This window comes from Pogona vitticeps, chromosome 1, assembly GCF_051106095.1.
Source record: "Pogona vitticeps strain Pit_001003342236 chromosome 1, PviZW2.1, whole genome shotgun sequence".
NCBI lineage: Eukaryota > Metazoa > Chordata > Lepidosauria > Squamata > Agamidae > Pogona > Pogona vitticeps.
The window spans coordinates 211,618,154-211,645,197 of NC_135783.1; the positions used below are offsets into that span (position 1 = coordinate 211,618,154).

Sequence of the window (27,044 nt, forward strand, 5' to 3'; positions counted from 1 at the left end):
CTCCTTGTCAGTAGGAGTTTCCTCAAGATCAGATGGCCTTCCTGAGAATTACGTAGCTCACAGGGGCATTTAGCACTTGATGGCTTACATGGGATAGCTCTCAGTTTTGGGTAGAACTCCTAGCAAAAGATCCTTAACAGCCACATATAAGCAACTGGCTTCCACAGGGCCATGCTGGAATAAATACAGCAACACAGTTTGAATTATATCTGTCTGCTGTTGGAATTATTTTGTTTGAGTGTGTGAGTTGTTCTTCAGTTGTGTAGAAGCATCCAGAGAATATGACCTCATTGAATATAATCTCACAGGTAATATGTATTTCCTTCTTAGAGAAAGTAGCCATATTTATTCATCTCTTGCCATTAACCTGAGGAAACAGAAGGTACTATAATTTTACCTGTCCTTTAGTATCTCTTTCATTTAAATATGAATAGGATGCCTACTGTCCAGTTGGTGGAATTTGCAACCATAACAAGCAAATGGTTCTGACATTAGAGGAGCTGCATAAACTCATATCCACTTAAAAGTTCCCTGTGCAGTGTTAAGCAATGGATGTAGTGGCCAATTCATTCATGTGGTGCAATTGCATTGCAGAAGGCACCACTTGCCCATAAATTTACTTCCTACTCTGTGTGCATATGGGTATGTTGCATGATTGCAAACAGGATATGAGCCAAAGTAGCTAGGAAGAGCCATTTAGTGTAGTGGCTTGGATTGGGACATGAGTAAATCAGGGTCCAATCTCAGACAAAACATGAAATTATTGGATGACCTTGGGCTAGTCTTTCTTTTTTAACCTACTCTATTTTACTGGGGTGTTATAAGGATAAATTGGGATGTGGTGACCCTTATATGTCACTATGAGCTCCACTGACCCCTATCAAGTTGGTCAGGTTCCCCTCTATCATTCTAAGATCCATGGAAGAAGTCAAGGAACTTTTTAACAAAGCAGATTTTATTAAACTTGGAGAAGGCTGGGTAACATTAACAACATCAAACAAACATGAAGCTACTCTTGTTCCTTTCACTGCTCAGATACAAAGTCTGTGTTCATCCCCCTCTGAGTTACTAACCCCACTAGTTGCTAGAGAGGCTCCCTCCTGAGCTTGCCAGTGCGGTTGTATTTGTTGGTTGGCACAAGGGGTGGCACAGCTGCAATGACTTATAACTCCACATTGAGAGCAAGTCCACTGATCCCTGATCCTCTCATACTTGTACTGGGTTGAGATTCTTGAGTTGTCTACTTTGGGTTTTTCCAGGGCTTTACTTGGGACACTCCTGATTCCCTGGAGATTCCTCTTGGGCTAAACAACATTTCCCCCTCTTTTCTCTCCCCAATAAGAGGGCTTGTGTGTTGGGTGTGGTTTAAGTTGTCTCTTAGCATCTTCCTGAGGAACCCTCAACTGGACTAACACCCCAGCCCATGCGACTCTCTGGGAGGTTCAGGTTTTTCTGGGATCTCAATGTCTAGCTGTCAGGATTCCATCTTGAAACGTTCTTCAATGTCTTCCAGACATCTTTTCCCCACTCCTCTTCTCTTACGAAGTCCCCAGTCTTGACAGACCTAGCTACCTTGTCTTCTTCAGTTTTGCTTTTCTCCTCTGTTGCGACTTCCAAGCCCTCTTTCTCCTCCTCCTGATGTTTGATCATCCTTTCATGGACTTTTCCCAGTTCCCAAGATTTTTGACATGATTTGTCCTTTCTGTCATTCCTAGCTGTATTTCTGTCTCCTGATCTTCAGGGTCTTCCTGGACTCTTGGTTACTCTGAGACATCATAGTCTAATTTAGTCTCTCCAGGTCTACCGGGGTTGGGTTTTGCAATGGGAATCTAAGTGGGTCCCAGGAAGAGATGAGATGGCCTATTGACAGAGGCATGAAGGCTACTGTTCCTGTCTTCACAGTCACCTTGAGTTCATTGGACAAATGATAATAATAATGATGATGGTGATGCGTCGTATTATTGTTTGAATAACTGTTTTAGCTGAGAATGTGGCAGTCCACAGAGGGCAAAATAAAATTCACAAAGAGGTTGACTTCTTTACTTGAAAGAGAGGCATTTTGTGTGTGAGAGAAGGAAGGATTTTTTGGGAGAGGGAGGGGATATTGGACTACCCCCCCCCTTCATTGATACATGAGAAGAATCGATTGCTTCCATTCAATTAACCTTTGGTTTATATGTAGTATCAACTGACATTTCTTCACAGCAAAGGAAATACTTGTCCTATTAATTAGTCTTTGCTCTCAGCAAACATATCCACAGTTGTTAGATGTCCTTCCATAAGCATCACAGCCCAGCTCTCGAGTATGAAATATGGAAGAGCATTTTCAATGTATGTTCTTGTAGACTGATACTGACACTTCAGTTCTGTTTGCTTTCATTGCTCCTAGCTTTGATCAGAGTGTCCAAACATTGCCAGTTTTTCTTTCTGGACCTCCTGTGACATCTGCTTTCAGCTATTCTACTGTGTGGTGTTTTTTTAAAGGAGAAATGAAAAAATAGAGTTGACCATTATTCTGTTTATTGTACTTCCTTGCCTGGCCTAAGCTCTCTTTCATTAACACTTTTGTATTAGCATTTCGAATTAGCATCTTACATTTGGAGTTCACTCTTACTGGCAAATAAATACAATACTGCTTTTTCTTCTTGGTATATACAGTATAGGGAAACTCGTGGACTGAAGATAATTTGCTTCCTTCCTGATTTGTGCAATCATCATGCTCTCTATAATTCATTTTATGCAAAGAATGGGGGAAAAGAGGATGCTGCAGCAAATACAGTCAGTCCCAGCCATTCTTCAAGCCAGTTTTCATTCTGAAATGTGGCATGGACAGTTAAATTGCTGTCATCGGCAATATGCTATGAGCAAATAAAGCCGTTATTATAGAAACCAAAATAGCCTTTACCCAGTGATGGAATCTCTCTTCCCTCTCTCCCTCTTCTTATTACATTTCTCCTTTCTTAAATCCTTAGGTGAAAAAGTACTGGGCTGAAAAGCAACGCAAGTGGCAAGAACAGGAAGCAAGAGATTTGTTGCGTTTAATGGAATTTAAGAAGCTAATGGCTGAACAAGTCATCAAAGACAAAGAAAGGTAAAGTTCACTCCAACCCCAATAAATTGTCATGATATCATTTAATGGGTCATAGTTGGAGAGGTTATTTTGGGTGGGAAATTCAAAAATGTTTTTCAGATTATTATTTTGCTTTTGTAACAGTTGATACTTTTATTTAGCATTACACATTAAATCTCAGACACAAATACAGTTAGATTGCAGTCCTATACATGCGCCTCTGGAAGCCAACTTTAACCCAGTGAAACTTCCTTCTGAGTAGACTTGCGTAGCTCGGTTGGTAGTTCACTCTCATTTGTTTAAGTTCTTTTCCCATTCCAAGCTGTCCCTTCACTAACATGAACAGAGAAATTCAGTCATAGGTTCCACAGGGTGCAGAGCAAGGATGGAGAGCTTTGGTAGGCTGATGGGCCAGGTGTTTGCTCCCGGTACCTGTGGGAGACCCCCACCGCTTCCTGAAAATTTCACAAAATGGGCAAAACAAATTAAAAAAGCAAAACGGGAGATGCTTGGCTGCTCACTTCTGGTTTTGAATTTAATAAGAGAAGGTTGGGTCTGGGCCCTTTTATGTGAAACCACTACTTCTGGAAACCTCTAGGAGCAGAAAAACACATTTTTGCCATTGACATTTTTTAAAACTCTGGGTAGAAAGGGGGAGATCCATGGGTCTTGGCGGGATTGGAGAAATTTCCCTGGGAGCTACCTTTTGCCCACGTGTGCTGTGGAGCATTGTGTAGAGTTAACCACCATCATGTGTCCCCTGCATGCCATTTTTATATTTAGACTGTTTTCCATGCCCTTGTATGTCATAGGCTATGGGCAATAATCACTTCCTTTAAGCTGACAGTGATGAAAGTACATTAACAAGAAGTTTAGGCCTGCACTGGCTGCCTGACAGCATATTGTGTATTGTAATATGTCACCGTACTCTCATGTCAGGACATATCAGGGATAAGTCAAGGTTTTAATAATGGGTTACCATGACGCTAAGTCTCAGCAATGGCAAGGGTAGAAAATATATTGTTATTTATTTATTTTATTTGTATTATTTATATGCTGCTTTGCTATTACATTAAATTCCTTTCGAGGTTTGTTCCAGGTGTAGCCCCATAGATGAAACTGGTTAAGCAGGATTGGGGCCCCACATTCAACAACCATCCCCACATGCTATTGGGGGAACTGTGGGGAGTACCTAATAGTATGTAGCTGGCTGAAAACTATAGTGGAGAGAAAAAACAAGAGGACAAATGTGGACAGTCTCGGCAATCCAGGCTACAGTACAAAGAAGGAAAGTCTTGAGGACGGGAGCAGTAGAGCAGCCTGGTAGCCTGCATGTAAGAATGAGAATCTGGTTGAAAAAAAGGGGCCTGAGAAAAACAACAGATCCTTTTGAAGTGTCAATTGGAACAAGTCAGGCATTGTTGGTTGCCAAAAGCAAACCGAAATCCTTTGGGGTACTACATCAAGCAGACCAAATCCTCCTGTTTGGTTTTGCTCAGTAGCTCTCTCCAGGATCACAAGCAGAAGCCTTTGCTCTGCTTGCTATCTTGTAGCATTTAGTTCACAATATCCTGGGCCGGTGGGCTCAAATTACAAGAATGAAGATTTTGACATCACATTACGAACCATTTCCTTATTAAAGTCTTCTTCATGAAACATTCCTAGACATAAGTGAGATGCCTACTGGTTAGGGAAGCCACGCATTGTTTTCAGGCTTTGGGAGAAGTCTGAACCAGAGGGTTTTGAGGCCCTTTCCAAGTCCCCCCCCCTTCTTTCTCTCTCTCTTTCTGATGGAAATCTGTATGCAAAATAGCAACCTTTATTTTCTGCCAGCTTCCACTGAAAGGCCAGCTACCCTCCAAAATTTCTGTGGCTCTCATAAAACTGTGCAGTTTCTTTTCTGTACCTGTTTTTGTATTGCTGTTTGGTGAACAAAGGAAATTAAATGCCTCCATTTAGATAGCAGTGTTCACCTTTCCTCTATTGCATGTTACTGTGCTCCAGAGATAATTTGCCGGTCTTTGAAACCTGCCTTATGTCTTTTCTTCTTTGTGGCTGTCAATCCATTTGAGGATGAGGAAGCCTAGCTGAAGATTTTGCCCGAGGCTAGCCAAGGTTAGGTGCTTTGCCTTAAAAGTTTTCAGCAGTGATTTAAAAAACTGAAGAACTACAATGGTGATAACAGTTCAGGCTCAAATGCCTTGGTGCCAAAGGATTTCTTCAATAATGGTTTCAATTGAACTGAATAGTCCTCAAACAATCCAGGGTTCAAAAGCCTTAGGCTCTATCTATGAACATTAACAACCTTGATGAATGAATATGAGATAAATACCTAGAAACTAAGTGAATTACAACAGAGAATCTTGGGGACCTACTGTTCGAAGTTTACATTTTCTTTTATCCATAAATCTAGGGCAGTGGCCACTGATTTTAGCAACACGTAGTTGTTTTTTTTAATATCGACTTCCACCTTATATCATGTTAACCTATCATGCCCCAATATTTATTTATAAGACAAAAACACCCAAAGATAAAATGTATACTAGAGATGGGGGTATTCGTATACAAATAAGAACAGGTGGAAATAACAAGGGTCCGGCCCAATGGGGCCGGACTATCCACTCATTTTGCCGCTGCTGCCGGCTCCACGGAGGCTTCCGATCGCACTGTTCTCTGCAGTGGATTAGCCACTCTCCAAACTAGCAGAAAGACTTGTCATCCCGCCTCCTGCCAGCAGTGGGTAATCAATTGCAGACAAAGGCATGATAGGAAGGTCTGACAAGCTCACATCAGCGGCGAAATCATGACCCTCATTATTGCCAGCTGTGCGGGGGTATTTGTATTTGTATACGAATACCCCCTTCTCTAAGTATATTCCCAAGAGCAATAGACAGTTGAGGCTGAATTTTCTTTCTGGCAGGAATGCAGGAAGCAAGTTCCCTGCAGCTTCTCCTTCTCTGGCTCCTGACTCTAGAAGAAGACTAGTTCTCTTCTTAGGAACGCAGGCACCTGCCTTATACTGAGCCAGATAATTGGTTCATTTCCAGGAGTACTAAGAACTCTAGCTGGCAGCAATGATCCAGAGTTTAAAGCAGAATTCTTTCCTTGCCCTACCTGGAGGTCCTTGGTATTCGCTGGTGGACCTCTCTTAGTACAGATTGGCCCTGGCATTATTTAGCTTTCCAAACCTGTCTCACAGGAACAATGTTATGGTGTGATGCCATAACATTGTTCTTGTAAAACAGGGAATGCAGTCTCTCAAGTGGCCATTGAACCCTTGGCTGGTGGCACAGGCTGGCCTGTGCTTCCCTTCTGCTTTTCAGATACTTTATTCCCTTTTTCCTTTCTTTGAACATAAGGCAGATTTCCCTAGTCCATGTTCTTCTCTTCTGCTTCCTGTTCCTCCAATAGAACACTCAACTTATTCCTTACTGCTACATTTTGTTTTAAATTCATATTACTCCTTTTCCCCAGCTAAACTTGTTGACAAAGGTGTTTAGACCCCTGTATTGTTGACACCAATAATAAATTGTGCTTGCAGATACTCTGAATAAGATTTGTTTGTCTCAGCTAGTGGAAATGGGTATAAAAATGTAGAGCTTCTGAATGGCAAATCCATTATACTCAGTTTCATTCTGACACCATTCAGTGCATTGATGTCAATTTGCCGTATTTCATACATTTTCTCTTAAAGTCTTTAATTTTCTGCCTCGGTTTTTTTGTTTTGTTTTGTGGTGGGTTTTTTTTGTCTTTTCATTCCATTTATTTATTTTCTTTTCTTTTTTTAAAAAAAGGTTGCAAACACAGACAAGCTTCCCCCTAGCAATTCACGTGCAGCTCTTTCAAGCTCCAAACAAGAAGTATATTGAAGCTTCAGGGCAACTTATTTTCCTTGATCCCCTTTGAGCTACATTTGTTATATAACCTCAAATCCAAGACATCAGTTCTGCCTAAAGCATTCACTTATCACAGCACATCCCCACTGACATGGAAGACACACATTTCCATGATCTGATGACTTGTTGATCAATGGTACCATGTTCATATTTTAAGTGTCAGATGAGAGATGAAGTTCAATCCTTGGTTTTGATGCCCTTGATTTACAATTTTTGTGGATTCAACACAGTAGGTGATGTGTTTGGGGGCTTCTGAGGAATGTGCAGGTATGCACAGTGCTTCAATATCAAATCTAGTTTTGAATGTATAATTACGCTTTGGGGAATTTGTAGATTTTTTTGGTAAAAACTGACGGAAGGAAGAGGAGTTTTAAGTTTTGTGGCAAGTAAGTACTTCTTAACAGTTTCATTTTAAAAGTATATTGGTATCAAAATATAACCAGAAAGCCATCTTTCCATTTTCTAACCCCATCACAGAAAGTAGGAAATTTAATTCTCTTGAGATGTTTAACTTTCCTTCATCACTTGGGAGCTAAAGATAAAGCAAACATATCCACTCTGTCGTAGAGATGGGCATGAACCGGTTCATCCTGGTTTGTTGAATGAACAGGTGTTTGACACTTCAAAGCCTCACCTCCTCCAACAGGCGCCCACTTGGAGGCAGCAGTCTGCCTTCCCTGCCCCACCTCCTCCAGGCGCTGCCTCTGAGTGGGCACCCACCAGAGGAGGCGGGGCTTTGAAGTGCTAGAGCCCTGTTTGACCACTAAACAAACAGGCACAGATCCCCAAACCAGCAGTCCACGCCTATCTCAAGTCCTTAGAGTAAGATTTAATACTACAGGCTCAGGTTAATGTTACTGAAGTATTATTAACTTTTGCCATTAATGGCTATAGTGATACAAATGAGGAACTTTGTAGTGTGGAGTACAGAAAGTCACAATATCTCCGGAGTGAGTCCTTGTTACCTATTGCTAGTACTACTATTGAGTCAGATGAGTCCATAAAAGTCACAAACTGCCTGTTGCCTAGCTCAGACTCCAACAAATCTACTATAAATTGTATGTTTCTTCTTTGATAGCCAATGATGTGTTTCAAACTTTCCCTTTTTGGCAAAGACTTTTGAACTGGTCTCTCAGGTCCAAATGTTCCTGAGCACCATCAGTTTTCTAGACTTCCTAGCTTGATCTGGCCATGACATTGAGAGTCCACTTATGGCTTTGGGCAGTAATATTCTCCTTTGAGATTAACAGAGGCAATGACTGTTCTGACATATTTGCTTTGACAACTCAACTACAAGTTTTACAAGCATTTGCAGGACTGCTTTGCAGTGTTCTGTTCAGTTCTGCCGGGAAAATCATGGTCATGGATAACAACTCATATTCATTCACTGTGAAGCCATCCCCATGACATCCTGGAGAGTGAAGTCAAGTGGGCCTTAGAAAGCATGGCTGACAACAAGGCCAGTGGAGGTGATGGCATTCCAGTTGAACTATTTAAAATCTTAAAAGATGATGCTGTTAAGATGCTACATTCAATATGCCAGCAAGTTTGGAAAACAGTGGCCAGAGGACTGGAAAAGATCAGTCTACATTCCAATCCCAAAGAAGGGCAGTGCCAAAGAATGCTCCAACTACCATACAATTGCACTCATTTCACATGCTAGCAAGGTTATGCTCAAAATCCTACAAGGCAGGCTTCAGCAGTATGTGGACAGAGAACTCCCAGAAGTACAAGCTGGATTTCGAAGGGGCAGAGGAACTAGAGACTAAATTGCTAACATGCACTGGATTATGGAGAAAGTCAGAAAGTTCCAGAAAAAGACCTACAGTACTTCTGCTTCATTGACTATGCAAAAGCCTTTCACTGTGTGGACCACTGCAAACTATGGCAAGTCCTTAAAGAAATGGGAGTGCCTCACCACCCTATCTATCTCCTGAGAAATTTATATGTGGGACAGGAAGCAACAGTTAGAACTGGATATGGAACAACTGATTGGTTTAAAATTGGGAAAGGAGTACGACAAGGCAGTATATTGTCCCCCAGCTTATTTAACTTATATGCAGAATACATCATGCGAAAGGCCGGACTGGAGGAATCCCAAACTGGAATTAAGATTGCCGGAAAAAATATCAACAACCTCCAATATGCAGATGACACCACTCTGATGGCAGAAAGTAAGGAGGAATTAAAGAACCCTTTAATGAGGGTAAAAGAGGAGAGTGCAAAAAACGGTCTGAAGCTCAACATCAAAAAAACCGAAGATCATGGTCGGTGGTCCCATCACCTCCTGGCAAATATAAGGGGAAGATATGGAGGCATTGACAGATTTTACTTTCTTGGGCTCCATGATCACTGCAGATGGGAACAGCAGCCACAAAATGAAAAGACACCTGCTTCTTGGGAGGAAAGCGATGACAAACCTCGACAGCATCTTAAAAAGCAGAGACATCACCTTGCCAACAAAAGTCCGCATAGTCAAAGCTATGGTTTTTCCTGTAGTGATGTATGGAAGTGAGAGCAGGACCATAAAGAAAGCTGACCGCCAAAGAATTGATGCTTTTGAATTGTGGTGCTGGAGGAGACTCTTGAGAGTCCCCTGGACAGCAAAGAGAACAAACCTATCCATTTTGAAAGAAATCAACCCTGAGTGCTCACTGGAAGGACAGATCCTGAAGCTAAGGCTCCAATACTTTGGCCATCTCATGAGAAGAGAAGAGTCCCTGGAAAAGACCCTGATGTTGGGAAAGTGTGAAGGCAAGAGGAGAAGGGGACGACAGAGGACGAGATGGTTGGACAGTGTCATCAAGGCTACCAACTTGACCCAACTCCGTGAAGCAGTGGAAGACAGGGCCTGGCGTGTTCTGGTCCATGGGGCCACGAAGAGTCAGACATGACTAAACAACAACTAAGGTTATGTTGTGCAGAGGTTGTACTACCTTGCAATCAATATGATAGGTATATCCACGTCTGCTTTGCCTTTCATCCACATCAGCCAAACAGTGGCTGGTTATATACTGTATTGCAGAATAGGGTGTGAAGGGATGAATAAATAAAGCTGAGCTCTGCAAAAGGCAAAGGTACTTGTAGTTGGAAGTGTTCATGTATTTTAGTTTCATTGAAATTGCTGAGAAGGCTCTTGAAAAAGTGCTGACTAACTTCTCAAAGTAATGTGCAGTTTCTTGTTATAAAGAGCCAAATGATGGGCAACTAGAAGACAAGTGATAATACTTCATATAAAGTAAAAGCACGCAGAAACTTGGCAATCTTCGAATCAGAAAAGCTGGATCTTAAATTAAGTGGGACTCTAGGAAAACACCACCACCACTCAATTGAAGCGACATTCAGAATATTTTGGTTCTTTTAGACTGTTAGAATCAAAAGTTTTTGATAACAAGGAATGTTGAGGAAATACTTTTTTCCTAAAAGCTCTTGAAATTCTTTACCAGTGCTTTTATTTATACAGTAGGAATAAAAATATTTCTTCATTGTAGTCCCTGTGTTCCGCACAAATGAGCTTTTGTCTGCTCCAAAGCCCATCACAGAACTTTTCAGAGCTTTAGTCCCAATACTTTCCTTTCCTAGCCTCTAATACAGGGGTCCCCAACCCCCAGTATCCCGCACGCATGCACAGATGCACACGCAGATGTCCACTCACCCCCAGTCCTTGGTAAAATGGTCTTAATCTAAACCGGCTCCTGGTATCAAAAAGGTTGGGACACACTGCTGTAATACACATGTGCCACCCACCCTCCTTAGTCTTTTTTGTCTGCCACAGTGGCAATACTCTTGGACCTCTCTGGAGCTTTAAAACCAAGATTACTTGCAAGTAGTCTCTCAAGTTTAAAAGTTTATTCTTACTTACCTTGTTACCTTTCCCTTTGTTGCCTCTCAAAAAAAGAGTTAGGTCTGGTTTTTTGTTTGCCATTCCTCCCCTTCCCCAGCCCCCCTTTTCTCCTTAATGGTTATTTTTTGGGATATCTGGCCTCACAGACCTTGATGAAAAATTGTACTGGCTGTGGCTCCAAAATCTTACAGATTGATGGCCATGATCAATGGTTTTCTTTTTCTTTTTTAATTTAAAAATTGGAAATTTTGCATTATTGAATTAATATAAAAAATCACCAGTCATGTTTGAAATTTTACCTCTGGCAAAAATCCTTGAGGAAAATTGATCTTTTACAAACAACATTAAAACAAAACCAGGAAGCAATGGAACCCACTCAAGAACAACTTCAAAGGATAAATCAGATCCATCCACTTTGATATCTTTATACAGTGGACCCTCTACTTACGGAATTAATCCGTATTGGAACAGTGGCTGCAGGTCGAAAAGTCTGTAGGTCGAGTCTCCATTGACCTACAATGCATTGAAAACCGATTAATCCCATAACCGGACGTTTTTGTTCGATTTTTGTTCCATTTTGGTTTTTTTTCTGGTCTGTAGGTCGATTCTCAGGCTGCAAGTCTAACCTAAATTTTGCAGCCAGAGAAGTCTGTAACTCGAAAAGTCTGTAAGTCGAGCCGTCTGTAAGTCGAGGGTCCACTGTAATCAACAAAAAAGAAGGGCCTCAATATCAGAAAGTGAACACTGTCAATTCTAACAAACCAAAAAAAATCTATGAAAAAAATTATCATAATAAGCCTCAGCTACAGACAGCAGCAAACCAACAGGATAACACTCAAAACGTTGGCTTCATTTTGGATGGAGAGATGTGTAGCATTTCTGTACAAAACATTCCTTTGTCCTCACCAGAGCTCCTGACACCAAGGGCATTACCCAAGTAACATCTATTACCTCCTCTAAGTACAATATTGCAGAGAAGAGTTATGAGATTGAGGACAAAATTGAGAAGTCCTCAGCATGAGTTGTTGTGATCACCTTTGAAAAGATACATCACAGAATAGAAGTAGGAGGTCAAATCGTAACCTATATCAATTCTGCATCAACAGTTTGCAGGGCATAGAAAATACAGTTATACAGGGATTTTTTCAATATCGGATGGATCCATATTTTTCACTTTTCTTCTGTCCTTGTCCTTATCTATATAAAAATATGGATTGGTCATCACCAGTATCTCATAGAGAAAGATCACAATATACTTGTCACATTCCCAGGTGGTTTCAACAGGCAACAGTCCAATAAACCAGTCCAATATCATAAGTCCAGAAGATGCAAAGCAGATACCAAAATGCCAAAGCCCAAACACAAACTGTAGTCAGCAGTCAGAGTCCAAAGCCAAGGGTCTAGAGAACAGGGTCCAGGATAAGCAGGAGTGTGGATGCAAACCAGAGCGTTGACTTGTTGCTTCCACAAACTTCCAAGCCTCTGGGTGCAGATTTTATAGCAACAGCAGTCATCTAAACACTTCATCCTGCTAAAACTCAGGGCTGGTCAACCTGATGTTCCTACGGGAAGCATTCATGCGATCCTCTGACTTTTGTGTCATGAGTCTTTGCCAAAGTTCAGCTCTCACTCTGGCTACTGGGGGAGGAGAATCTGGTAGTGATTCAGTTTTCTGTGTTTCTAATTGCCCATCATTTTCCTCAGCTGTAATTAACCCCTCAGATTCCAGATCTTCTTCGGCTGAACCCATGACAATAGTGGATGGAGAGATATGTCTGATTAGAGACATTACCACTCAAGGTATCATTCAAAATGGAGGTCACATTCACCTAGGAGACAGCATGATGTCAAATGAACAAAACTAAACCCTTCTACAACAGTAACACACAAATGCAGGTGGCAAAGATATTGACATTTCCTGCAGAAACAAGACCATTAGACACAGTTATTTTACTGCTGCTAGACCCAAACTCTACTCTTACCCTTTTCCTGACATGTCAAGCCTCAGGGTAAAATCGAATAGGAAATTTTGAAGGAACAACCAACCTCAAAAACAGCAGATAGAGAATCAGATAATGAAACTTCAGATTGAGACAATAAACATAATAAGAACTCTGATACACTCTTTGTGTCCTCTCCTGATTCAGAGGTACAAGATACTGCACCACTTTCCCCATCTGACCTAATTGAAAGAATGGCAAAGTCATTACAGCTCCCAGTCTGCAAAAACTCTGCATTTGCAAGAAATCAGAGAAAGAGAAACATACCTGTAAATAAGACAGCATTGGGAAGGGTAGTAGATTTTAATAACCAATCCTGACAGAAACCTTTGACAGTATCAGCAACTTCTAAAGGCATTGAATATGTATACAATGCATAGAAGGAAGGAGGAAAATTTTTATTCAAAGATCCAATATCAAATTCAATTATACTAGAAACTACTCAATCAAAAACCAGCAGTAAAATACAAAATACATCAGCTAACAAGGAAGGAAGAAAATTAGATCTATTAGGCAGAAAAATTTATTCTTCAGCAGCACTACACTTGAGGATTTCAGATTACCAAGCAATGATGGGTACATATCAGCAATTTATCTGGGAAAAGTTTCAGCCAGTAATTGCCTGAGGAAAACAAAATCAATGGCTTTATCCTTCCATTAAGAAGCATATGCCTTAGCTGCCCAGCAGATATATTCAACACATCATGTGGCCAATTGTGCAACTAACAGTATGGCAGCGGCTGTGATTTTCAGAAGAAATGCATGGTTCAGCTCATCCAGAATGACAGAGGATTCGAGGTGTTACATTTGATGGGGAGAGACTCTTTAACACAAAACCAGATGATTATGTGGAAGACATCAGCAAGAAAACGGGCCTGAATACATATCACCAACTAACACAACAGTACCAACCATATTGGAAAAGGAATTGCCAATATCAAAGACATAGATCACCATCTAGTAGATCATCCAGTAGATCAAAAACTATGCAATGTTACATCTCACAAACCACACAGTAGTTACAACAATAACAACCATGAAGCTTGTTTATAATTGTAAAAAATTGAAGGTTTCTAACAAAATGGTGCTTCTGAAGCACATTTTCCCCCAATAGCTATTCATGCCAAGGGAGAAGACAATCAAAAAGCAGATCTACTAAGCAAAATGCTAACACAAGCATAATGTAAGAATTGTCTCACCAAATTCATATAAAGCTAACAGAAAGAAGAGGGAAAAAACCCAAATAGATGTGTTTGCTTCTGACAAAACCAGAAAATGCAAAATCTACTGCTCGTGGGTAGAGAAAGGAAAGCACTCTCTGGGAGATGCTTTCACACTAAAATTGACTTGTTGTCTAATGTACATGTTCCAACCATTTCCACTGATTCAACGTACAATAGCCAAGGTAAACCAGGACGAGTCCATACTCCATGGTGACCTTGTTAACCATGGTTTGCATCTTGTTGATGGCAAAAGAGAAGATGAAGTTGCCCGTGTGTCACAACCTCCTAACATGTTACTAGCAGTCAGTATGGCACCCAGACATAGGACAACTAAAATGGACTGTTTGGAGGATAAATCGCCAATAAAATATAACTTGCAGCAGCTGAGAAAACCATCTGCTAATTGTCTGCATGCTTATAAGTGGAGCAAATTTATGCAGCGTCAGTGAATGAAGATGGCTGCCCAACTTCAGTTGAAACAATTCTAAATTTTATTCTCTATTTGAAGCAATTGAGATCATCAGTTTCATATCTGAAAGTTTACTTGGCCGTGATAGTGGCACACCAGCCTGAAAATCGCCCATCATCACTGCTATTCAAGAATCTAACTGTGAAGAAGTTTCTAAAGGGTTTGAAAAATGCTTACCCCTATGTGAAGCCTATACAAGTCCCTTGTTGAAACAACCAACAGAGAGTCCCTTTGAGACTTTGACCAAAGATCTTAGGCCATTGACTTCTAAAACAGCATTTTTTGGTTGCTATTACTTCAGCAAGAAGATAAAGCAAAATTACAGCCTTGAGGCCTGAATATTCAATGCACCTTATATTCAGTTTAGCAAAGACAAAGTAGTATTTTATACTGATATATCTTTCCTGTCAAAAGTAGTGCCATCATTTCATATGTTACAACAGCTATTATATCTATGTATTCACACAACCCACCTGTCTCCCAGCTGTTGTCTTGTCAGATTTAGTTCTTGTCTCTTGTGGCAGGTAAGGTGGGATTGAAGAGAGTGGGTGGAGCATGTGCATTAGAGGCTAGGAAGGAAAGTCTCATGGCTAAAGCTCTGGAAGGTTCCGTGATAAGCGTTCATAGACTGCAGAACCCATTTGTGTGAATATATAGATGACCACTTGAAGAACCACAGTTACAGGTGAGTAACCTGTCCTTATCTTACACGATGTATTTTGTGCGATGTTGTATAAAGCAGTGGTCCCCAACCTTGGACCTCCAGATGTTCTTGGACTACAGCTCACAGAAGCCTTCACCACCATCTCTGCTGGCCAGGATTTTTGGGAGTTGGAAGTCCAAGAACATTTGGAGGCCCAAGGCTTGGACCACTGGTATAAAGTATATTTTAATGAAAAACTGAGCAAAAGGATTTCATCTTGCTATTTCGTGCTAGTACAAAATCAACATTGGCATCCTGTTTGTTTGAAATTACATGGCTAAACACAATTAACTGATGGCCTGAAGCTTTATAAATATGGGAACTATCAATTGAGTATACTCAGCAAAGGCCAGATGTGTAACATAATGTTTTGTATAGGAGTAGATAAGAACATCTGTAATAGATAATGTTTTACCATTTCCAATTTCTCATATTTGCAGCCCTTTAAGGCAATGGTCCTCAACCTTGGGCCTCCAGATGTTCTTGGACTTACATTCCCAGAAATCCTGGGCTGCAGATGTGGTGGTGAAGGCTTCTGGGAGTTGTAGTCCAAACACATCTGAAGGCCCAAGGTTGGGTACCACTGCTTTAAGGTACTTCTTGATCAGTTAAATTGTGCCTGGAAAGGGTGTGGCAATGGCAAATGCTCACCTTCTGATAAAAGCTGTGAATGCTCCTGTCTAGTCGGGACAAAGTGGCTGGCAGTCATGTCTTGTAGCAAGCTGTGGTAGGCAGCCATCCCAGATTTGCTAGCCATGCATGCTCTTAGCTCTTTGGTGAGCAATGAAGTGCTCTCAGTCTTCCTGTAAGCAAGACACCTGGCAACACATTCAGTTTCTATTGAAGTTTGTGAGCAAGTAAAAAACAGCAGAATTCCCCTTCAGAGCTCCAGAAATTCTCCAGCTGTGTCTTACCATCTTGATAATCTACACCAGGGGTTTTAAACTCAATTTACCTGGGGGCTACAGAGTCTGGGTGAGGCTGGGCTGCATCAGATTTTCCGCCAAGCGGAGCAAGAGCCCGAGGAAGCTACCCAGGAGTTTCCTTAGCCGACAGACAGGTGGACTGGCTGGCAGGCTGCAGTTCTGGATGGAGGGTGCAAGAGGTGCTGTCTTGGGAGAGAGCCAGCGAGCGAGGCAAGGCTTTTTTTTTACTCTTGACAGCAGAGGATGTGTGGGCGCTTTGGGGGGGCAGGCAAGGCGAGGGCCACAAACTAGCATCTGGGGGGGCCGCATGTTTGAGAGACTCCTGATCTACACGGATAAATTAAGAACCTTTTTCTTTTCCAAGCTTTCTAAGCATATCAGAGGATGCCAGGAACAAGACTTTTGGCATCCACAAATATATGTCTAGCTAGAAAGCCGAGCCAACATTTATCAATTCCTTTGAGGTACAGTGGCGTTGATGACTCTTTCTGGAAGCTTGAGTAGGCCACAAAAAGACATCACGGCAACAGAAACAAGAGAACATCCTCCTCTTCTGTGGTTGTTCTATTATGGCCTTTAAAGTTGCCTGATTTTACTATGCTGAGCACACATAAATTTGTTTGAAGAAGAAGAGGAGTTTTCAAGGATTGTCTTTGCAATTGCGAAATGTATTCCACCTACAAGTCCATTGGAGTCTGAGCCTCAATGCCTTCCAGGAATTTTATTAGAACATCCTGCTTGGGAGAGCTTGGAAAAGTTACTTTTTTGCATTACGGTGCTGATAGTCCTGTAGTCACTGGCTTGTTGGATGAAAGATTCTGGGAGCTGCAGTTTTTAATGCTAATTTTTCTTAATCCTGCTCTTTGGGCTGGTATTTAATCCCAAGGTTAAGGAATAGCTTTATTTCCTATAAGACAATGTTCAGTTACATATGCTGTGTGCTTGCTTTCAAACTGGCTCTGGGCCAACAGGAGGCACAGTGATTTAAAGTGATTCTTCCATTGCGTTACAATCATAGTCTACCGGCTGGCTGTAAATCAGAGAACAGCAGCTGTATCCTCTCACTGAGTCTAGCCCTCCTATTTGTGAGGAATTAAAAGTTTACATTTCAAGAAAAATCCATTGCTTTGAAAGTGCATACACTGTGATCTTTTTCTTTAATGTCGAAGAATTTAATTTTTTAAACCTTTAATTTACAAAAATATTCTGTGATCTGTTCCATCTATAATATTTATGTACTGTATATATATTTTGCAATTCATTGTGACACTTCAGTGAAGCAAGTCCCTGTCAAGGACTAGGCATTACATTGTCCAAGGCACTTCTGACAGAATCTCCTTGTATTTTTCATTATATACATGATTATATACAAGCAATAGTTGAATTAAATAGTGAACAATGGAAGAGAGTTTCTCCCTTGGATGTGCTAGGATTTTGTAGCCCAGTCCACTGGTTGAATCATGTTGTGTGGCTTGTTCACAAATTAGACAAAATCCTACATGATTATCTCATACATCCATCTGCCCACCCCTGCCCCTGAAGTGGTTACTCTGTGAGAAAGAGCAACTAGGCAGCTGAATTTCGACATCTGTATCCATGGATGCTGTATGTAAATTGGCCACAATTTCTGACATGGTGTTTCCATTTTGATGAAGCAAGCGTTAGGTACCTTGACATGCAGCATATGGATATGTGGCAATGACAGCATGGGTGTATGGCAATGCAAACGGAATAAGTCCTTCAAAATAAGGACTTGCTTGAAGAATTGATCAAACCATGAAAGATGCAGGTGGGACAAAAGGTATTTATCTCAGTAGTGTAATGATTACCTAATTTATTCAGAGCTATCTGAATTACCAATCAAGTTCCTTTAATGACCACTAGGTAGGCAATTTTCACTTCCTGTAATTTTTGCAGCTGGATTCCTCTTGCCTTTCTGAAGCAATCTCTACCTGCAGAGTTCATCTAGAGCCAGCAGGGGTGGGGCAAAGTGTGGCCTCTGGACTCTATTTTGGAGTACCCAGTGCTCCCTAGAAAAATGGTGTAGAAAAGTGTCAACATGCGGCTGAAGAGTAAGTAAGGCAAGGGGTGGGGCATGTAGTCTTTACACACAATCCAAAGGCAAAGCTAGGTGATACCTCTAATAGACCACAAACATTTTTGCAATACAGTGGGCTCTTGACTTAAGAACGGCTTGAGTTAAGAACATTTTGACTTAAGAACCGCTCTCACAGGAAAATATTGACTTGACTTACATACTTAGATTTGAGTTAAGAACTGAAAAAAAAACCCACGTGGGAGGCAGGGAAAGTGCAAAATGTGAACTTTCAGTTAACTGTTGGCCAGTGAAAAGGGTGCCTGGCTGCTTCCTCACTCCTCCTAGAGTTTAGAGAGTGGATTGGGAGACAGTCTTCGGACTGCCTGGTACTGCACTGCCTGGACTGTATTTTCCCTGCCTTCCCTTGACCTAAGGAAAAAAGAAACAAAATATCCCCCTCTAGTGGTCAAAGGCAGAATAGCAGCTTCCCATTAGTTTCTATGGACGGAAAAGAGCAGATACGGATCAAATGGTTTTCAATGCATTCCTATCGGAAATGCAGATTTGACCTGAGAACTTTTTGACTTGAGAACCGCCTTCCAATACGGATTAAGTTCTCAAGTCAAGACCCCACTGTACATAGGTAAAGATAAAGGTTCCCCTTGACAATAGTTGTCCAGTCGTGTCCGACTCTAGGGGGCGGTGCTCATCCCCGTTTCCAAACCATAGAGCCAGCGTTTTGTCCGAAGACAATCTTCCGTGGTCACATGGCCAGTGCGACTTAGACACGGAACGCTGTTACCTTCCCACCAAGGTGGTCCCTATTGATCTACTTGCATTTGCATGCTTTCAAACCGCTAGGTTGGAGGGAGCTGAGACAAGCGACAGGCGCTCACTCCGTCGCGTGGATTCAATCTTAGGACTGCTTGGTCTTCTGACCTTGCAGCACAGGCTTCTGCGGTTTAGCCCACAGCGCCACCACATATCTGCCATTAAAGTTCAACCAGATGCGTATGTAGATGATAGTGGGACAATAGCTGAGCAGAAAACACCTTTGAGAATTGTTCAAGTGATGCAAAAGCGCTCTCTCTGTGTACATGATAGAGTGTTGGGCTGCAGGGCCCAGGTTTAGTCTGAAAGCAAAGGAATGCGACAGGGAGATCAAGTATAGTTATTCCAGAATGATAGCAGGGAATTCCTGCTCAGCCATATCTGTTGCCCTCTTAACATTCCTCAGCTGAACACTGTGGTACATGAAGTTGGCACTGCAAAACATAGAGACTAGATCATTTGATCCAGATTCTCAAACATCCCACAGAAACAGAATTATCAAAAAGTTGAGTGTTTTTTTTAATTTCTTGTTTCCTGTTTAGATGATACAGAAAACTTTCTTCCTTGAACTTCTTTGTATCTTCTCTGAATAATTAATTATTCAAGTCAAAGCAGAGAAGAAGTCCTGGGTGTCATATTGTACATGTTATGAGCATGTTCATAATATTCTTTTAAAGCTCGTATAATAAATACATTTTCTGTTAACTGTATTTATTTATTTATTTTATTTATATCCCGCCTATCTAATCAACTCAGGACTACTCTGTATTAAATATGTATGAGAGACATCCAAATAAAGATCCTGAAAGCAGTTTTAATGAAATCATGCTTATCAGTAATTACATGAATGTGTATTCACAGTACTTCAAAGGGTCGCTTTATTGAAACCAATAAACTAAATTCTTTATTTAACTTGTTGCTTAAAAAAAGTTGCTTAACTGTGATATTTAGTTAAGATTGGGAAACTGTAATGCACTTCTTTCGACAAAGGTGAGAGAAAGTTTTGATTCTAATGTTTCTTGGTCATGCTAGGATTTTCTTTGACACAATATTTCTGAATATAAGAAATGATTTCTGCGTGTATTTGGAAAAGGTGACTTAATATCTGGGAGGGGGTCCATATTAATGTCATTATAATGTTCCTCTAGATCAGCTATTCTCAAGGGGGGGGCATGTGGCCTCCTAGGGGCCCTACCATGTTTGAAGGGGGGGCATAGACTAAAAAAATGTGAGAAGTTTCTGAAAGATATCTGTTCCTGTTGTATCCTTGTTTGACAGGGGACCCTGGAACCTGACCTCCTAAAAGGTCCGTGGCCAAAAAAAAAAGACAAGGAAAGGAAAAAAAAAGTTCAAAATGGTTGCTCTAGAGAAGCATAAGGCTTATTGACTCAACTAAAATATGTTTGCAAATCAGAGGGAAAACTCTACCACTGTCAGACATCAGCTCACAGAATTGACTTGTTTCTTCTCTCTACCCTCCCACAGCACTCCCAAATTTACTCTGGAAGGTCCCCTAGCCCCTTAGAACACATTTTACAGGCATACTTGGGTCTGTAAAGGGAGGGAAAGAGAAATAAAAGCTGCTCTGGCAGCAAGAAGCACTTGAATTGAGTTTTTCTTAAATCACTCTTCTATTTTGTATCCTTATCCAAGTTTTCATTCCAGGTGGAGCATTCCACTTGAATTCTTCTTCTGGTGACTTAATTTTTTTAAAAAATTATTTATTTATTATTTTTATTTTTTGCAGTGTAGATCTTGTTGGGCTGAATTCAGATCCAACGCTAATTGCATAAATTTAATATGCCTTTGACATGCAATTTTTAAAAATGTGAATAATAGCTAAGGAAAAGCGCGAGGGCAGAAAGAACAGCCAAGGTGCAGAGAAAAGTTGCCTTTCCGAAGCTGCTGTTTTTCATTCAAGAGAAACTCCCGTTCGCACAAAGGTTCCCTGGAACTAGCAGTTTAGAAGAGAGGATTTTAACCGATATTGTCACACAGCCTTCTGTTTGTGGGGACATGAAATCTATCGAACCTTGGTTAAGCTTAAGACACATAATCAAGATGTCATTTCTCCATATACTGTATGTTTCAGTTTCATCAGTTTACAGCACAAGCCACTTGTTGCTATGAGTCAGTGTTTGATTTGTGATCTCCCAAATTTCTGAGAATCTATCTACGTATATGCAGAGAGTTTTGTTGCCTTCATAACCATGTAGAGATGCTGAGAGTTCATCCTTGCTATTTGTACCCTGAAGTTAAGGAGAAGTGGCTTTTCTAACACCTGAAGCTTGGCTACATTAATTGGCTTTATTTCTGTAGCTCCATCTAAATCTATGCCCCTGCTTATTCTGCATTTCTCTGCAGGTGCTCACTCCTGCAGCCGATATTCTTTCATTCTCTCCCCCCCCCCCCCACCAATATGTAGTCATGCCCCTTGTGCTCTCGGCTGATCTCCTTTTAGCAGCCATCCAGCTTCCTGTCCTGATGCATCTTATCATCATTATGTTTCTCAAAGAACTGTGGGAAGAAAACACAAGCAGTTTATGATGAGAGCAAATGGGTGCTCCCCTGAAATGCTGGGAGTCAGCTACACCCTTGCTTGGTCAATGAGCTATCCAAGGAGATAAAGGGATGGTTGTTGTGGGTTTTTCGGGCTCTTTGGCCGTGTTCTGAAGGTTGTTCTTCCTAATGTTTTGCCAGTTTCTGTGGCCGGCATCTTCAGAGGACAGCACTCTGTGCTCTAGTGCAGTTTGTCAGGGAGATAAAGAGAAATGGAAAGGGTGGAAATAATATTCCTGTGTTTGAAAACTGCCAGGACACAAGAATATAACCCATCTGGCACAAGGGAAGCCATTTTTCATGCCAGCAGCCTGTTAAAAATCTCACATCCATTGTTCTAATGCAGCCTTAATACCTTTCTGTTCATACAGATTCATCTACAGACAATGTTTCCAATATACCGTACGTTTATTGCTGTCTTACTTTCATTAAATAATGTACAAATTGCACAATGGGTTAGGCCTATACAGTATTCTACTTTAAGAATATAATTCTTTTAAATTCAGATAAACCATTAAATCAGCTTTGTTGTAGCTGTTGAGACAAAAATGGGTGTGTGCTTTCTTTTAAACCAGTTTCTTATATTCCTAGAACTATTCTTAAGCCATCAGCTATGTGGAGTCTGTTTAGAGTGCTTATTATTTTGAATGTCCTAAACATGATTCATGAAACATTCCCATGTGCAATCTCAGATAAATTTTGTAAATACCTCAAAACTGAAAATTACAGCTGTAAATCATAACAATCATCTACGGGGGCGATCAGACAGTGCTTTATCTCATGTTTTGAATTGCTTTTGGTATAGTCAGGTTTGATCTATGTTGAGGCTCTGACACAATGGTACTGGTAATTGCAAACCAGCCAGGTCCTTTTCCCTGGCTATCTACTACTTTTTGGATCACTGTTGACTGCTACATTTTTGTTTTGTGTTTAGTGTGGAAGAGATAGCTCTGTTTTTGTTCAGCTTCCAGGGTGTGTGATCACCAATGCCGTATCCAAAGCAGCACTGGGAGGTGTTTCATCCAGTTGTTGTTGTTTAGTCATTTAGTCGTGTCCGACTCTTTGTGACCCCATGGACCAGCGCACACCAGGCCCTCCTGTCTTCCACTGCCTCCCGGAGTTGGGTCAAATTCAGTGCAATATCACTTGGGTGGCAAGCCAGTGAAGTGATATTTCATTTACTAATTTTTTTAAAAATCCAGCTTTTCCTTGCTCCCTGTGAAGGGAGGAGGAAAAAAAAGAGGATGTTGAAGAGAATCTGTTTTTAATTTAATTTTATTTTTCTTTACAATCCAGTGCTGTGTCACTTTGATGGCAAGCCAATGAAGTGACCTGTAAATTATTAATACATATTTTAAAAATCCACCTTCCTGTGGAGGGGGAGATAGGAGAAAATGTGAAGCCATGGAGGTTCAGAGGGACGAATTGGGAAATTAAGGATGCTTTGAGGTGCCATGTAGCTTCCTCCCTTGGAACACCCTGTTCCCTACATTAGACCACATTTTCAAGTGACCCTCATTATCCTGATCCAGGCCGGGATAACTTCACTGTATAGTTGCACCCGAAAAGTTAGAAATTTATTTTAAACACAGTTTTAAATCAATTAGAATTGTAATTATTCAAATGTGAAATGTTGATAATAATCAGATCTAACATATTTTATGGCACACTATCATTTTGTATTGAATTCCCTGTTCACCTGGATAAGATTGTACTATCACTGTAAGTACAGGCTTTCTGTAGGCAGATTATTGATTAAATACTTATTTCAGATAAAGTCTTAATTGTTCCTAATACATCCATTGAACACTCTCATGGTATCAGAAAACAGATAAGCAGTGGGTCATTGACTTCATGTTTTCCCATTCAAAGGGTTCAGTTTAGACAAAGACTGTTAGAAAAGCGCTTACTAGAGAAAAAGGAGGCAATCCTGAAAGAAGCCCATGAGGAAGAAGAAAGAAAAAGACGTCTTGATGCTCTCAGGCAACAGGTATGCAGTACTTGTTTTCTACCTTCAGTGTTGTGCAATTAAAATTATTAGAGCAACGATAACATTGCATTTGAGCAATTATTGTATCAGGACATTTAGAAAATAAAAGGCTCCTCAGCAGCTATAACTGTGTTTCATTTGTTGTGTGTGTTGTAATCTGACTGTGATCATTTCCCCAGGGATGGGCAACTTGTGGCCCTCCAAATATTGTTGAACTCACCTGAGACCAAACCAGGATGGCCAATGGATTAAAACGAATGGATTTGCAGTGCAACAGCATCACAGCAAGACCTGCAAGTTGCCCATCCTTGGTTCACACAAATTATAAAAGCAAGATTGCTTTTCAGTGTTATTCCATCCATGTAAAACAGATTTCCGTATCATCCCTACAGTACACAAGTATTCACATATCATAATATGCAGAGGGAAGTTTCTTAATAAAGTGGACAATGTGTTTCTCTATTTTTTTTTTTTGCCAACTGTGGCATATTTACACTGAAGCCTGATAACATGTTGTCTTCCCTCTTAGATCCTGCATTTATTCCTGTTATGAATGCAACACTACCATGCATGCAGTTTGGATGTAGTAGTATATTGACACTAAGCAAAAACTTTTTTTTAAAAAAAAGGAATGTTTTTTTTCTTTGATGCTTAATTTTAAAAAGTTGGCAGAATGCTGGATTTCTGGAAAAAAATATATTCCTTTGTTTCTCCAGCTTAAAGAAACAGTACACATCATGTAAGTGCTGTTACTTTAGCTGTGTCATAACTAAATTCCTTATAACCTAATTGTGTGAGTGTTTATTTAAAAGTAAGTTGTTAAAGTTTACTTCCAAGGAGGTATGCATTAGATGGTAGCTCCAGTAATGCTGCCAATAACTAGGAGTTGCCTGAAAGTACCATACCACTTCATCTGTGGCTATGTAAACCAAGGCAGAATGAGGATCCTATAGTTCAGTGGTCCCCCAACGTTTTATGAACCACGGACCGATTGGGGCAGCAGGATCTGTGCGCAGGGGGGTGGGGAACCCCCGCACTCGTGGATGGGGCGCATTCACGCACATGCATGGATGGGTAGGGTGTGCGCATGCACACACACGGGTGGGCGGCTGCATTCGTGTGGCCGTGCGTCAGGGGAGTGTGTGGGGGTTCTTATGTTATAGTTCTTGCTTTTCTGATGAAAGCAAAGAGCTTAGATCAACACTATGCTCAGCTCACTTGTTTAAATGGCTGTGTGCCAAATAGTCATCGTTTGATGTACTCAATAAAAATTGATAATAAAGATCATTTGTATCTGGAAGTGTAGAATATATAAGTGTAGATTATACGTATACTTATTGTATGACTTTTTAATGTTGTTAGCCGCCTAGAGTGGTCCTGACACGACCAGATAGGCGGGATATAAATAAAATTAAATAAATAAATACCAGTACAGTAGCTAAAAAGTCTCCAAGGTCTCAGTAGCTTGTTGGTTGTAAAGTACTTTTGAGTTTCCTAATGTTTTGTGGTTGGTTTTTTGTTTCCTGTTGTTGAAAAATAACCAGATGATAGTCACTCCTCATTGTTCACAAGCTGAATGAAGAATTGAAGATTTATTTCACCTGCTTAGGTGAATAAAACTGTGCAATGTCTAGTTTGTTCTTTCCTGTCCTGAAAAGACTCCATTCTTTTTGCATCTGTCTCAAGTAGTTTCCTTGTAAACATCAGTTTCAAATCTAAAATTCATTTAGCATTTGTTTCAGCCCTTTTTCAGTGAATTTACTGGAGTCTAAACCTATTTAAGCAAAAACATCTTGATGTTACCTTAAGAAAAAAATCTTGATTGTGCTCAACTAGAATGAGCCGATTGTCCCAAAACTGCATTGTGTCATTTTTAAAAAAGTCATTTGACTTTGACTTTCATTTTTTAAAATATGATTTAACTATATAAGTTGAAATTAAGCAAATTCCTAGGTTGGTAAAATTTATGCTGTCTCAGAGAGAACACCATCATCAGAACTTATACAAGATTTAAAGATACAGCCAGCAACTGATAGACTGACTGATATCTCCTATATTCCAGTGAACACAGTGGAGTAATTATTAAATCTTTACTGGCTTTCCAGACATAGACAAAGTTATACATGGAAAAGATGAAGTACCACATATTCAATATGAGAGTCAACAAGAATTATTCTGGCTTGCTTTTCCATAATTGAATGCACAATTGTTAAACTGATCCACATATGATAAAACACAAGCTGTGGAGGGCAGAGCTGTAAAAAGTTAATTTGTCTAGAGCTGGCCAGTGTTTTGGCTAATGTTTTTGGCAGCCCTGTATTGTCACAAGGAATAAGAGCTAGCTGTTGCAATCAGAGCAAGCTATTGATTTCTAGATACTGGTTTAACTGAAGCAAAAGCTGGCCATTGATCCCTTGGGGAGTGGCAAATAGCAATCCTGTATTTTCAGCACAACCCTGTGCTTGTAATATTGTTAAATGTTTTAATATAGTTGCTTATTTAACATTACCAGTGTTGGCCACCTTGACTACTGTTAGCTGGCAGAAAGGAGACATGCAAATACTGTATAGTAAACAAACAAACATGGAGAAGGTGGAAGCAAAATACACAGATATTATTCTGACCAATTTGGGGATTTTCTGATCAAGCATACAAAACATGTCTGAGTTCCACATGCATCTACTCAAAACGGAGCTGTTGTAGAGCACCTTCCAGGTCTGCAACCCACAATACAGTTGGGGAATGGTTCTGTTCAACAGCTTCTATCATTCAAAGCATAGTTCAGTGCAGTACAGAATATGTAACAGTTAAATGTGCTTAAATGCCCTCTTACCTCAGATCACTGAAGAGATTGCAGTCAAAGAAGCTTGCAGGGTGCGTGGGAGATCTGATGAGTTGCATCCAGCCTGCAGGCCAGAGGTTTCCTGCACCTGACATACATCGTACAAAATCATTTTCTTCATACCCAACCTACTTTCAGAGGAGGCAGCTTCAATACAAATCCGCATTTTAAAAATGGCATTATTAATTTCACCAGTCAGTTGATATGACCTGGGTCATAACTAAATTGTGACTTTGATACTCATGTCCCCATTCATTGCAGCTACCAAGATGATAGCCTTTACACTTTTCGGTACAGTGATATATTCACTTATTGGAGCCGATAAAGCAATTCTTTTATCTGTGTCTTAAAGCAAATGCAAAAAAGTTGCCAGAAGAAAATGCAACATCCAAGATGCTCTCTGGCTCCTTAGTACTTTTTCTTACATTACTCATTTGATTAGATATGTCAGCCACTGTGCTGTAGTTCAGAATGATTTATACACAGGACTTTCACTAGTTTTTTTTCTCCTTACATGCCATTAGCTCATGTCTTCTTTTACCACATAACACCAGAATCTGCAGCATAAAAAAACCTTTCTTGACAAGTTGGGGCATAGGCCATCACAAGGATGAGATAGAAGGAGCGGGTGTTTGAGATACACTGACTCAGTC

At 40.5% G+C, this 27,044-nt stretch overlaps 1 protein-coding gene across 6 annotated transcripts in view; it reads left to right on the forward strand.

Moving 5' to 3' along the window:
- Window positions 1-27,044, forward strand: part of CCDC148 (coiled-coil domain containing 148) — a 151,242-nt gene that overhangs the window by 118,421 nt on the left and 5,777 nt on the right. For 5 of the 6 annotated variants that reach the window (XM_072982785.2, XM_072982796.2, XM_020801165.3 and 2 more), the window contains exons 12-13: window positions 2,973-3,091; window positions 23,432-23,549. In XM_072982785.2, the coding sequence (XP_072838886.2) occupies window positions 2,973-3,091; window positions 23,432-23,549 (237 nt within the window). Of the gene's footprint in view, window positions 1-2,972; window positions 3,092-23,431; window positions 23,550-23,728; window positions 23,937-27,044 lie in introns of those variants that run through there. The other variant, XM_072982804.2, reaches the window with a different exon arrangement.